Below are 13,731 nucleotides of genomic sequence, written 5' to 3'. Positions count from 1 at the left end.
AGATCTTGAAAACCGTACCATATTTCTTCATCAAACTTGGCACATAGATAGATCTAGTGGTGAACTGGTGCCTTTTGATAGTTTGGGATTTTAAAAACAATTATTTTTTTAGTTTCCATGGCAACGACTTTGATTTAGACTAAAAATGGCGGTAGTCCTCGTTTCCAGAGCAGATCTTGAAAACCGTACCATATTTCTTCACCAAACTTGGCACATAGATAGATCTAGTGTTGAACTGGTGCCTTTTGATAGTTTGGGATTTTAAAAACAATTATTTTTTTAGTTTCCATGGCAACGACTTTGATTTAGACTAAAAATGGCGGTAGTCCTCGTTTCCAGAGCAGATCTTGAAAACCGTACCATATTTCTTCACCAAACTTGGCACATAGATAGATCTAGTGTTGAACTGGTGCCTTTTGATAGTTTGGGATTTTCAAAAAAATTATTTTTTTAGTTTCCATGGCAACGACTTTGATTTAGACTAAAAATGGCGGTAGTCCTCGTTTCCAGAGTAGATCTTGAAAACCGTACCATATTTCTTCACCAAACTTGGCACATAGATAGATCTAGTGTTGAACTGGTTAAAATGGCAGTAGTCCTCGTTTCCGGAGCAGATCTATATTTCTTTACCAAGCTTGGCACATGTCATCTCACAGTATTGAATACATTTCCTTTCTTGTTGGTGAGTTCTGCATTGCTTGAGTGTATGTTCCTCCAAAAGTGTCATGGACACAGTTGTTGCATTCACTGACTAACTGCATACAGAAACACAACTCATTACAAATACAACAGTGTAACTGATCTTCAACCTACTCAAATGTATAAACAAGATATATTCTTGTCAACCATACTCTGTCCTTCACTTGCTTGATAACGGTGTTAGAACCTACACCGAAACCATCGCTCCTAATTGTAATAAAGAAGTTGTTTATCCATATGTCTCATCCTTACTCATTACAAATTCAGTAACATATTCTATCATAAACTGCAGATGGAAAAACAACACCAGTAATAACTTTTTTTTAGTGCAGCAATTAGGCCATTTACAAAAAGGCCCAGTGAACATAGTTCACAGGAGGTAATGCATTGCACACACCTGACATGTCATATTGGTGGGGGATGTGAGTATTTCATGCTTGTTAACAGTTGTGAGACAGGTGAGGTGAAGTGAAATGGGGTTTAATGTTGAGTTCAAGATTATTGCACTTACAAAGCATGTGATGCCCACTGAGGTACCATGCTGACTCCAAGGTGACCAGTCCTTGTTTTAGCCCCATAATGCCGAGTGCCAGGCAGGGAAACAACAAGTACCATCTCCAGTTATGAGACAGAAAAGATGTCACTTTGGAATGCTATGACGTCATGATACAGTTTAAAGAATGTGCAAGCTGAAGATGGTTGGATTAGTATGTGGCTTGCATACAGGAAATCTTTCAGACCTTTCACCGTATATGTCCTTTTCTTTATAAGGTAGACCTGCGAAGATCTGGTATAGAAAAGGTCTTCAGCAACCCATGCTTGCCATGAAAGGCAACTAACGGGATTGGGTGGTCAGGCTCGCTCACTTGGTTGATGCATATCATTGATCCCAATTGTATGGATGGATGCTCATGATGTCAATCACTTGATTGTCTGGTCCAGACTTGATTACTTACAGACCGCCGTGCAGCGTTAAACCACAAACTCACTCACTCATTCTTGATCAGGTACATTTTTTTCTCAATTCCAAATTTGAAAAATGTCCTTTAGACTTGATGAAATGGATACCACATTAATTAAATACTAAGTTTGATCAATATTTACCAGAACAACTTCAATTCAGTTGATTTTTTTCCATATTCTGCTAACCAGGCAAGTGCAGTTTTGATTGAATCATGTGGTATCATCTATTGTATCATGATGTCTTTGTATTTCAACTTAGTGCACACCCCAGCAACCCCTCACAGTAGAAGTGTTTTGACATCATGTTGATTAAACTAGGAAGCTAGGTAGACACAATTTTATGGATACAACTTCTTTAATACTGTAAAAAGGAACGTTTCGGTATAGATCCTTATACTGTTGTCAAGCATTAAAGTATTAAAGAAGTTATTATCCATAAAATTGTGTCTACTTTGTCATCTGTCAACTTCTAAGTAATGCCTATCAAACAATTTAAACTAGGAAGCTGGCATTGCAACATTGAAATTGTCTCATTTTCACAAACTGCACTAATTACAGTCTAGACCTCGACTGAAAATAGGTCCAAGACTGTAAGGCACAGTTTCTTTTTAAGGATGTCCATTGGCCTGATTTTGTGTTCACTACGCAACTCAAACTGACGTGTATCGTGAGTCTATCGCGAGGCCTTTAACAGCATGCTTAACAACATATTAATGTCATTCGGTGGCCAAGATGAAACAACGAAGCTGAGGTGAGAAGACTTAGAGTCAAAGAGTCAGACATATTGCATTACAAAAATAATGGGAATTAATTCCCATTTTACAAAAGGTCAATTAGTGTGTATGGAAAAAGTTAATGAGAGTAGCACTGAAATGTTCTTTAGCTATGACATCACTGCATTGTAATCTCATGTCATGACCTCAGGCGGGGCGGTCGGTTAGGGTAGCCTAGTGGTTAAAGTGTTCGCTCGTCACGCCGAAGTCCCGGGTTCAAATTCCGACATGGGTACAATGTGTGAAGCCCATTTCTGGTGCTCCCCACCATGATATTGCTGGAATATTGCTAAAAGCGGCACAAAACCATACTCACTCATGTAGTCAGAATAGTGCAATGGACTACTTTTAGTTCAGATTACTTACGATTATGTAAAATAAATTTGTTGCAAGTTTATTTTTTGAAAGTGTTGGGGACAATGACAGAGAGTTAACAGTTAAAATATGGTTAATATTTGGTCAATTTTTTAATATTTGGTTTTCAGATTTCACAAATGTGGATTAAATTTCAAAAGTATGTCTTCTTGATCTTTCTGACAACTTATTTCAGTAAGGAAAAAACTTCAAAGTAAAGACATATAAGATAACAACTCTTTGATTTGTTTTATAAAACAAGGTAAATCCAATTGATCTTTCTTGGAAAAAAGCATTCATAAACCATGTCGTTAAAAAAGATACCTTATTATATTTATCCACTATCAATGTTTTTTTATTATTTGGTATCATGGGGAGGATGATTATAAGCATCTTGGAGTCACAGTGTTTTTAGTTGACAGAGGGAATGTGATAGGTGAGGTGAGGTGAGGTGAGGTAATGTGATAGGTTAGGTGAGGTGAAATTGGGTTTAACGTCGCATCCAAGATTATTGCACTTATATAGAGATGTGCATGCACGTGTGTGTGTGTGTGTGTGTGTGTGTGGCTGCTTGTACTAGTCCGGACTGCTGCCGTTTTATAGTGCTAGCTCACTGAGATACCATGCCGCCGTTTAACACGAATACCCCTCAGACACAGCATACTGACTACGAGCCGACCAGTCCTTGTTTTAGCCCCTTAATGCTGAGCGCCAGACAGGGTAACAACAAGTACCATCTTTTAACGTCTTTTGGTATGACGCAGTCGGGGATCAAAACCCGGACCTTCCGCTCTCCGGGCGGACGCTCTACCACCAGACCATGGAGGTGGTCCGGTAATGTGATAGGAGGAGTACTATGGAGTTTCATGATTATGATGGTAATTGGGGAAGCAGCACGGGGGAGGGGCATGTGTGTGTATGTGAGTCAGTTAATACACTCATGGCCAAAAGTTTTAGTCAGATAGATTTTGTGGTGAACACACATCAACATATATATATTTGGATCGAAAACAATAAATGTAAAATTCAAAACCTGACCTGTTCACCATGCAACTAACAAAATGAAAAATGGGGGCGATTATGATTGTCGGGGGGCAACTAACTAGATCAGGTGATCAGGCTCGTCTGATGGCGGTCTGTAAATAATCAAGTCTGGACCTGACAATCCAGTGATTGATATCATGAGCATTGATCCATGCAATTAGGATTGATGACATGCATCAACCTAGTCAGCAAGTCTTACCACCCGATCCCAGTAGCTGCCTCTTATGACAAGCATGGCTTGCTGAAAGCCTATTCTACCCCGAATCTTCACGGGTTACACAGCTGGAATGTTAGAATAAGGGAAAGGGACTGTTTTTTTGTATCTCCTTTTGTTTGTTTTTTCATTCAAATATCGTATGCAATTTTGTCTAATCTGAATTCCCTTTTTATCTGACATGAAGTGAAGGTTATTATGAGCTGATGTTGTCCCATAGTGTTCAGTATTTGATTGTCATCAACCCATGTATTTTCAGCATAACTTCTGGATCCAGATCTATTTAGCTGAAGTCATCTATGTTTTATCCCCGCATTTTAAATTATGGCAGAGGCTTTTAAATTTAAATTGTAAACTATGTGTCCTCAATTACCCGTGAGACCTTTTTGCTACATCATGAGAACTGCATGGACAGCAGAATGCAGAGTAACATTTTTTAATACAATGTTTTGAAAACAATTCAATATGGATGTAAACTTCATGTTGCATGCCATGAGTATGATGTCAAAAACTTTTCTCAAGAAATTAAAAGTCCAGAAGATATCCGGGCTTTCAAGCCCATTTAAAACTAAAAAAACCATATTCGACCAATCAGATTATAGCACTCACACTCCTATTCATCTTACAATCTTCCGAGAATCTCTTGAGATAGCAGAACAGACTAAGTGTGAAAAATATAATTACAAATTTAATTGATAAAAAAGATGCTATCAGTCAGTGCCATAACTAGATGTGTTTTCATCACCTCTGAAATGGGGAACGGAAGAAATGACAGTTTTGATAAATTATTCAAGAATTCACTTTTAATGTTCATTGATTTCAGCTCTGCTTGTCTCACTGAGTGTGTGAGTTCACTGGGGACAAGACACACTCTGTCACAGAGTTCATGGATATTAACCTCATCATCAGCATCATGGGCCAAAGTGGTTTATCTCTCCACAACGTGACTGCTTCCATTGTGAAACGACATGCCTTCATGCAGGATGGGATGATAACAATGGAGTAAGTGGATTAGATGCTACAGCAGGAGCTGTAACAGTATGGGACATATACACACCAGATAGTGGTCGCTGCAGGATAAATGATGCCAACATCTTGTTGAGGAATTGTCAGCTCATTGTGGGAGCTTGTAATTGAATAACTGGATACGGTTATCGGTATTCTTCATTACCATACTATACAGCATTGATGACCTCGGAGGACATTGTGTCAGTGACCTAGAAGACTGCTGGGTCAGTGACCTCACGGGATGGTGTTGTGGATGTGAAGAATAAAACTCTGACCTGTGGGGTTCTTTGGGTTATTATTGCATCTAGAATGGATTATAGACAGGATTGTGCATGAGCAGTTTCCAGGACAACGGTCATGATTTCAGAATTTATTTCCCTTGTACCTAACTCCCAGCCATCCCAAGAGTACAGAGGTTTCATCATGACGTGGATACATTGACAGTGACACAACTGAGGCTTTGAAATTTGTTGAAACAAGAGTGAGACCTGAATGGTCCAAGAATTAAAGATTGTAATGATCCAACAGTACAAGAGTTATAGATCATGATGGTCCACCAGTACAAGAGTTAAAGATCATGATGGTCCACCAGTACAAGAGTTAAAGATTGTGATGGTCCACCAGTAACATGAGTTAAAAGTCCTGACAGTCCACCAGGATCCATGGACTCATCAGATTAAATGCTTCATAAAGTCTTGATTGCACATGAACACAAAGTTGTGTCTATCTTGATTGTTCATGAACACAGCATTTTGGAAGCAATACCACACCATTTTACCACCAAGGAGGTACCTGATCTATAGCATTTTCCTTTTTGGTAGGAGACATTGAAAAGTGTGAGCTATCAAACCAGTGCATCACTGTCAAAATAAGACACCAGTGCGTCACAGTGAAGCTAGGACACCATCATCCTTGAAGTATTTTAACTGGCAGAACACAATCATGACAGCAACTGAGCAGTGGAATTACCCCATCACTCAACGTTCCATCACATGACGTTCATCACATGAGTTACACGTCACAGATGATCACAGAATGGTCCTAGCTTTGATGTCCCCCTGTCATATAGGTAAAGTAGCTACTTTTGCAGTTTTGCTTGCAGCCTTGTGTTTGTAGTTATTTCAAGTAGAATTGAGCCAGCTGGGGCCAGCTTTAATGTCCAGCTGTCAAAGTTGCGCCTGTAATTACTTCTAAAACACACACCTCCTGTAGTGATTACTGTTTTAGTTTTTATGAAATCTCATTATAATTTTTTAGGAAAGATATTTTTTTAAACTTTTCATGATATATATAGGTCGGAATATAAAACTTTCTCAAAAACAAGTTTTTATGTGACAACGTTTCAAGATGCCTCGCTATACATGTGCATCGTGCTGCAAGGATCAAGAGAGGATTTCCATATACATGGTTAAATGCCAGCTTGTGATGCCATCCAAGCGCCAAGATCCTTGTTCTCCTGTGAGGAGTACTCCAGTGTGACAGAGAGTTGTGTGTCCACTCGGCTGTCTGATCACTGCTTTACTCTATGTCATCCAGCCAGGTCTTCTATGCCAGTGAGTAATCTTTTGAATAATTGCCTATTGAATCTTTCTGTGATTGTCTTAGAATTGAATCTGATTTGTTGACAGAACAGCTGCGATCTCAGCTATTTATTTGAAACAAGGATTATTAATTTGGTGGATATAATTATCTCAATGGTTCAACAATCTGTCATCAGGTATGAGTATTCTATGTGGCTCTATGTAAACGCTGGTGTATTGATTTCCATCAGTATTTATGCTCATCCACTGTTGGTTATATACATAGGATTAGGAACAGAATTCCTCCCAGGTGGGAAACATCATGAATATTTATTCATTATTTGCCTACAAAATCATCACATTGGAAATAGTGTATGCAATAATACAGTCTTGGTGAGGATTATGCACAGGATTAATCCCAAGTGGTAAATATCATATGCATTTATATATATTCAGGGGCAAAAGTAACTGCTATTCTTGATATTTGTCATATTGTGATGTACTTGAAGAATATAATGTTATTATATGAAGATGGTAAAATATGAATTGTATCACACAGCTGATACTGATGAGAGATGTGATATATGCAGCTTATACTGATGAGAGATGTGATATATGCAGATGGTATGATATGAACTGTGTCGTGCAGCTGATACTGATATCAAGTGTGATACACGCAGCTGGTATAATATGAACTGTATCATGCAGCTGATACTGATATCAAGTATGATACATGCAGCTGGTATGATATGAACTGTGTCATGCAGCTGGTATGATATGAACTGTATCATGCAGCTGATACTGATATCAAGTATGATACATGCAGCTGGTATGATATGAACTGTATCATGCAGCTGATACTGATATCAAGTATGATACATGCAGCTGGTATGATATGAACTGTGTCATGCAGCTGGTATATGAACTGTGTCATGCAGCTGATACTGATATCAAGTTTGATACATGCAGCTGGTATAATATGAACTGTGTCATGCAGCTGGTATGATATGAACTGTGTCATGCAGCTGGTATGATATCAAGTATGATACATGCAGCTGGTATGATATGAACTGTGTCATGCAGCTGATATTGATATCAAGTGTGATACATGCAGCTGGTATGATATGAACTGTGTCATGCAGCTGATATTGATATCAAGTGTGATACATGCAGCTGGTATGATATGAACTGTGTCATGCAGCTGATATTGATATCAAGTATGATACATGCAGCTGGTATGATATGAACTGTGTCATGCAGCTGATATTGATATCAAGTGTGATACATGCAGCTGGTATGATATGAACTGTGTCATGCAGCTGATATTGATATCAAGTGTGATACATGCAGCTGGTATGATATGAACTGTGTCATGCAGCTGGTATGATATGAATTGTGTCATGTTGTGAGTACTGATGGTCATCTTGAGGGAACAGTGGTCATGTTTAGGAATCTAGGGTAATGTTGGGGTGAACAGAGTCATGTTGGGTCAAAGGGGGGTCATGTGGAGGGAAATCGGGTCATGTTGAGGAAACTAGGGCCATGTTGAGGGGAACAGAAATGTCAGGAGAACGGAGTCATGTTGGGGGGGAACGGAGTCATGTTGGGGGAACGGAGTCATGTTGGGGGGAATAGTAATGTCAGGGCAACGGAGTCATGTTGGGGGAACGGGTTCATGTTGGGGGAACGGAGTCATGTTGGGGGGAATGGAGTCATGTTGAGGGAACAGAGTCATGTTGGGGGAACGGAATCACGTTGAGGGGAACGGAGTCATGTTGGGGGGAATGGAGTCATGTGGGGGTTGGGGGGAAATGGAATCATGTTGGGGGAATGGAGTCATGTTGGTGGGAACGGAGTCATGTTGGGGGATTGGGGTCATGTTAGGGGGAAAGGAGTCATGTTGGGGGAACGGAATCACGTTGGGGGAACAGAGTCATGTTGAGGGGAACAGAGTCATGTTGGGGGTACTGAGTCATGTTGGGGGGAACGGAGTCATGTTGAGGGGAACAGAGTCATTTTGGGGGAAATGAACAGGTGCAAGAGGATATTTCCTCCGACATAAGCGGGTTACTTGTTACTGGTGTTTATTGAGATCAATAAGCAGCTACTGGCTAGTGGGCTTTAATTGGTTGGAAGACTGCAGAGTCACAGCGGGGCACTCTGCTCTATTGGACAGCACGCTGACAAAGTGATTGGCAAAAACGCTTCTCTAGCTTATTGCTTCCCAAATCTCAAGTGACCAGAAGCAACTAGATTAACAGCCTCATTATCAGTCCTGCTAACGGGCACGTTTTCATACAGCGTGTAGAAAGCCCAGATACATTAAGAGATAAAAGCTGTGTTGATGCTTGGGATTGGCCAGTGATTAGTTTGGCACCGTAGGTCAATACCTCTAATTGTTGGTTACTGAATGGTGTAATACGGCCCAATAGCAAGGGCTAAGTAGGGCATCCAGCAGCAATCAGGTCCGAATATCACAACATCATAAGTGTGACACAGCCACATTTGATGACACTGTTTCCCTTTCATCTATGAGCCATTGATTGATTTCACACCAGATCCCCCTTATTCTCAGCAATCAGTGTATTGTGCTGCAACAGACTTAGAATGTTGTGATGGGTGTAAAGTTAAAATCACTGTTATTCAGAGGAGGGAGCTGATCCAGTAAGGGACCAACCATTGATGTTGGAGGTCATGTTGGGGGGAACGGAGTCATGTTGGGGGAACGGAGTCATGTTGGGGGGAAGGGGGTCATGGTGGGGGAACGGGGGTCATGTTTGGGGGAACAGGGTCATGTTGGGGGAACGGAGTCATGGTGGGGGAACGGAGTCATATTGGGGGTCATTCTGGGGGAACGGAGTCATGTTTGGGGGAACAGGGTCATGTTGGGGGAACGGAGTCATGGTGGGGGAACGGAGTCATATTGGGGGTCATTCTGGGGGAACGGAGTCATGTTGGGGGAACAGAGTCATGTTGGGGGAACGGAGTCATGTTTGGGGGAACGGAGTCATGTTGGGGGGAAGGGGGTCATGGTGGGGGAACGGAGTCATGTTGGGGGAAACGGAGTCATGTTGGGGGATTGGGGTCATATTTGGGGGAACGGAGTCATGTTGGGGGAAAGGAGTCATGTTGGGGGAATGGGGGTCATGTTGGGGGAACGGAGTCATGTTGGGGGGAACGGAGTCATGTTGGGGGGAAGGGGGTCATGTTGGGGGAACGGAGTCATGGTGGGGGAACGGAGTCATATTGGGGGTCATTCTGGGGGAACGGAGTCATGTTGGGGGAACAGAGTCATGTTGGGGGAACGGAGTCATGTTTGGGGGAACGGAGTCATGTTGGGGGAAGGGAGTCATGGTGGGGGAACGGAGTCATGTTGGGGGGAACGGAGTCATGTTGGGGGATTGGGGTCATATTTGGGGGAACGGAGTCATGTTGGGGGAAAGGAGTCATGTTGGGGGAATGGGGGTCATGTTGGGGGAACGGATTCATGTTGGGGGGAACGGAGTCATGTTGGGGGATTGGGGGTCATGTTGGGGGAACGGAGTCATGTTGGGGGAACGGAGTCATGTTGGGGGGAACGGAGTCATGTTGGGGGATTGGGGTCATGTTTGGGGGAACGGAGTCATGTTTGGGGGAACGGAGTCATATTGGGGGAACGGGGTTATGTTGGGGGAACGGAGTCATGTTTGGGGGAACGGAGTCATATTGGGGGAACGGGGTTATGTTGGGGGAACGGAGTCATGTTGGGGGAACGGAGTCATGTTGGGGGAAAGGAGTCATGTTGGGGGAATGGGGGTCATGTTGGGGGATTGGGGGTCATGTTGGTGGATTGGGGGTCATGTTGGGGGAACGGAGTCATGTTGGGGGAACGGAGTCATGTTGGGGGAAACGGAGTCATGTTGGGGGATAGGGGTCATGTTGGGGGAACGGAGTCATGTTTGGGGGAACGGAGTCATGTTGCGGGAACAGAGTCATGTTGGTGGGAACGGAGTCATGTTGGGGGAACGGGGGTCATGTTGGGGGAACGGAGTCATGTTGGGGGAACGGAGTCATGTTTGGGAGAACGGAATCATGTTGGGAGAACGGAGTTATGTTTGGGAGAACGGAGTCATGTTGGGAGAATGGAGTTATGTTGGGGGTGTTCACGAATATTTGGAAACAATGCACACCAACACATCGCAACATTGGATTCTGACGTGTTGAATTTGTCTGCGCACTTTTTCAAATGTACAGTAAAGCTTATTTGCTCATATTTTTCATTGTTCCCTTATTAGTTTCCATCAGTATATAATCGTTATTATTATTGTTGTTATTTGTAATGTATGAATTCTTACAATAACTTACACAGCCCAAACTGTAACAGACCAACTGTAGACCAGTGAGCACCATCAAGTGACACAAGTTGAAAATATATACTCGCTTACCAAACTGTCCTCATGCTCTGATGCCCATTTCTGGTGTCCCCCGCTGTGATATTGCTAGAATACTGCTAAAAGTGGCGTAAAACCATACACACTCACTCACTCACTCATGCTCTGATACTAAATCATATTCCCACAAGACCAATCAGATATGGTAGGACTTGGAACCTGGAAAAGATCTATACTTATCTTCATGAAACTTTTCACACACATCGATTACCGAAACTGGTGGCATCATTGCCATTTAAAGTAAGGGAGCAACCATTTGATTTTCATGGGAGTGAGTGAGTGAGTGAATTTTGCTTGATGCCACAACAGCAGTTTTGCAGCCATTTTCCAGGGTGAGGGGCGGGATTTTTTCAAAAATATTAATCAAGCCCCCAGTTTTTCTTGAATTTCTTTTACATGTGCTTTGTCATTGCCATTACGGAGCAACTGTTTCATTTTCAGCAGGGAGGAGTTGGGATTTCTTGTAAAATAATAATGAAGCCCCCCTTTTACCTTTTACTGAATACAATGTACATATGCTTCACATTGTTGTACAAATATAATTTACCATTTTCTTGCAGGAAAGTGTCCACAGAATACAGTTTGTTCTGTTTATTTATTTGCCAAATAAAAATAAGTGAGCACATGTTAATTTTAGAGGAAAAAAAATAGAGCTCCTGAACATAAAAAAAAACAATCCTGATCTCAAACCCAAATCCTGGACCCTTGCAGTGGTTGTCCTTTAAGATGTCTGTAATTATGGCATTGAAATGGAGACAGCCTTAAATATTGCAGATAAGGTATTGTTAAGAGTACAAACTCATGTGAATGTTGGTCATGTTCTTACGGACTTGGTAAAACATTGACGCCAAGTTGATTGGACGTAACTATGAGGTGGCTGGTAAAAAGCTGTCATTGTGAGCTTGTATGGCGACCCCCTCTTCTGTTATAAGCAGTCTAAGCTGGCATTGTTGCAGGGATATAAGTCTGTGACGTTAACACCCTCAGACTGAAGTGCTTCTTCATGAAGGTTGATTCTGGGTGAGAAATTACTTTGTTTTTTGTCTATGTGTTTTTATTTGGTTTGACGTCATTGTATGGTTGTTTTGTTTTTAGACTTCCTCTGGTCATAGGGGGGCCCGGGTGGCCCAGTCGTCTAAGGCGCCAAAATACGATGTGCAAAGTTGCGTCCCTTGGCATGCCAGAAACCAATGATTGTGGGTTCGAGTCCTGGTTCTGTGTTTCTAGGTTTGTCAGCACCATACCCATGCTTGTGGGTTTCACCGAAGTGGTAAACGTCTGAGACCTGCATCACTTCGACTTTCCTCCCACATTAAGCTGACATGCCGTGATATAACTGGAACACTGTTAAAAGCTGCGTTAAACCCAACTCACTCACTCACCCCTTTGGTCATAGTAATCTATAAGCTCTTTTTAAGTGTCATTACACTGCAAATACAATGCCAAATTATGTTTATTTTGAATGCTAATTTGACATTTAACTTTCCCCTCCACACACACGCACGCACGCACACACACACCTTGATTTCATCCATGGACTGATTCAGACATTTTGATTGGATCACAATTGCACGATTTAATAAATTAAATAGTTATTCTTTATTTAGTAGAAATTGAATGACATTAGTATTTTATTTTGAACATACATTTTAATGAAATCCAATATATAAGATGAATTTATGAATGTCAGAAAGTGCTACTTGTCTTAAATTATGACTGTAATGCTTGAACAAATTCTGAGTCAAAGCAAGCATGATTAACCCATTTAGCCGTAATGTTGGTTGTCCACTAAATCACATTTAACAATTTCCGTAATTACACACAGACTATGTCTCAGTTTCACACCAGGCAAAGGCAACTATGCTTGTCATAAGAGGCGACTTACAGGATCTGGAGGGTAGGCTCATTGACTTGGTTGATGCATGTCATCATATCCCAAAGGCATAGATCGATGCTCATGATGGCAATCACTGGATTGTCTGGTCTTGACTTGATTATTTACTGACTGCCATCATATAGTTGGAATACTGCTGAGTACGGCGTTGAACAACAACAATAACCACAACAACAACAACAAAAATCACACTGGACACTAAATAGACTTTGAAATTGACATCAGATCCTGGAGCTTAACACTCTTTTTTCATATATCAGATGTTAGCCAACTCATAGTGATTGCTGGGTCTGAAAAACTTGTTTTATTGCTTTAATTTACAATCTCAAGAAATCTCTTCAAAAAGCAGAGTCCATTTTATGATTCCGACTAAATCATAAGCAGGTGTTTATGAATTACTATCAAAAAGTGATGATACCATGTGTTGTGTTCATGCTGTGTTAGTGCTGTGTTAGTGTTGTGTTCATGCTGTGTTAGTGTTGTGTTCATGCTGTGTAAGTGCTGTGTTCATGCTGTGTTAGTGTTGTGTTAGTGCTGTGTTAGTGTTGTGTTCATGCTGTGTTAGCGTTGTGTTAATGCTGTGTTAGTTCTGTGTTAGTGTTGTGTTAGTGCTGTGTTCATGCTGTGTTAGTGTTGTGTTAGTGTTGTGTTCATGCTGTGTTAGTGTTGTGTTAGTGCTGTGTTAGTGTTGTGTTCATGCTGTGTTAGTGTTGTGTTCATGCTGTGTTAGTGCTGTGTTAGTGTTGTGTTCATGCTGTGTTAGTGCTCTGTTCATGCTGTGTTAGTGCTGTGTTCATGCTGTGTTAGTGCTGTGTTAGTGTTGTGTTCATGC

At 41.4% G+C, this 13,731-nt stretch overlaps 2 protein-coding genes across 4 annotated transcripts in view; both read left to right on the top strand.

Moving 5' to 3' along the window:
- Positions 1–13,731, top strand: part of LOC139471631 (neprilysin-1-like) — a 92,622-nt gene that overhangs the window by 11,871 nt on the left and 67,020 nt on the right. For all 3 annotated transcript variants that reach the window (XR_011653858.1, XM_071254029.1, XM_071254028.1), the window contains exon 2: positions 4,871–6,124. The gene's annotated coding sequence lies outside the window, so the exon portion shown is untranslated. The remainder of the gene's footprint in view (positions 1–4,870; positions 6,125–13,731) is intronic.
- On the top strand, positions 9,309–10,778 carry LOC139471953 (uncharacterized PE-PGRS family protein PE_PGRS46-like). The gene has a single exon (XM_071254464.1). It carries the CDS (start codon positions 9,309–9,311, stop codon positions 10,776–10,778), a length of 1,470 nt encoding a protein of 489 aa, XP_071110565.1.

Source organism: Haliotis cracherodii, unplaced genomic scaffold (genome assembly GCF_022045235.1).
Source record: "Haliotis cracherodii isolate W230 unplaced genomic scaffold, xgHalCrac1.p SCAF_23, whole genome shotgun sequence".
In the NCBI taxonomy this organism is placed as follows: domain Eukaryota; kingdom Metazoa; phylum Mollusca; class Gastropoda; order Lepetellida; family Haliotidae; genus Haliotis; species Haliotis cracherodii.
This window is presented reverse-complemented; position numbering and strand designations above follow the sequence as displayed.

Bases quoted from the DNA above. Each gene is read 5' to 3' on its own strand.
- LOC139471953 (XM_071254464.1), top strand. From the start codon at position 9,309: ATGTTGGGGGGAAGGGGGTCATGGTGGGGGAACGGGGGTCATGTTTGG.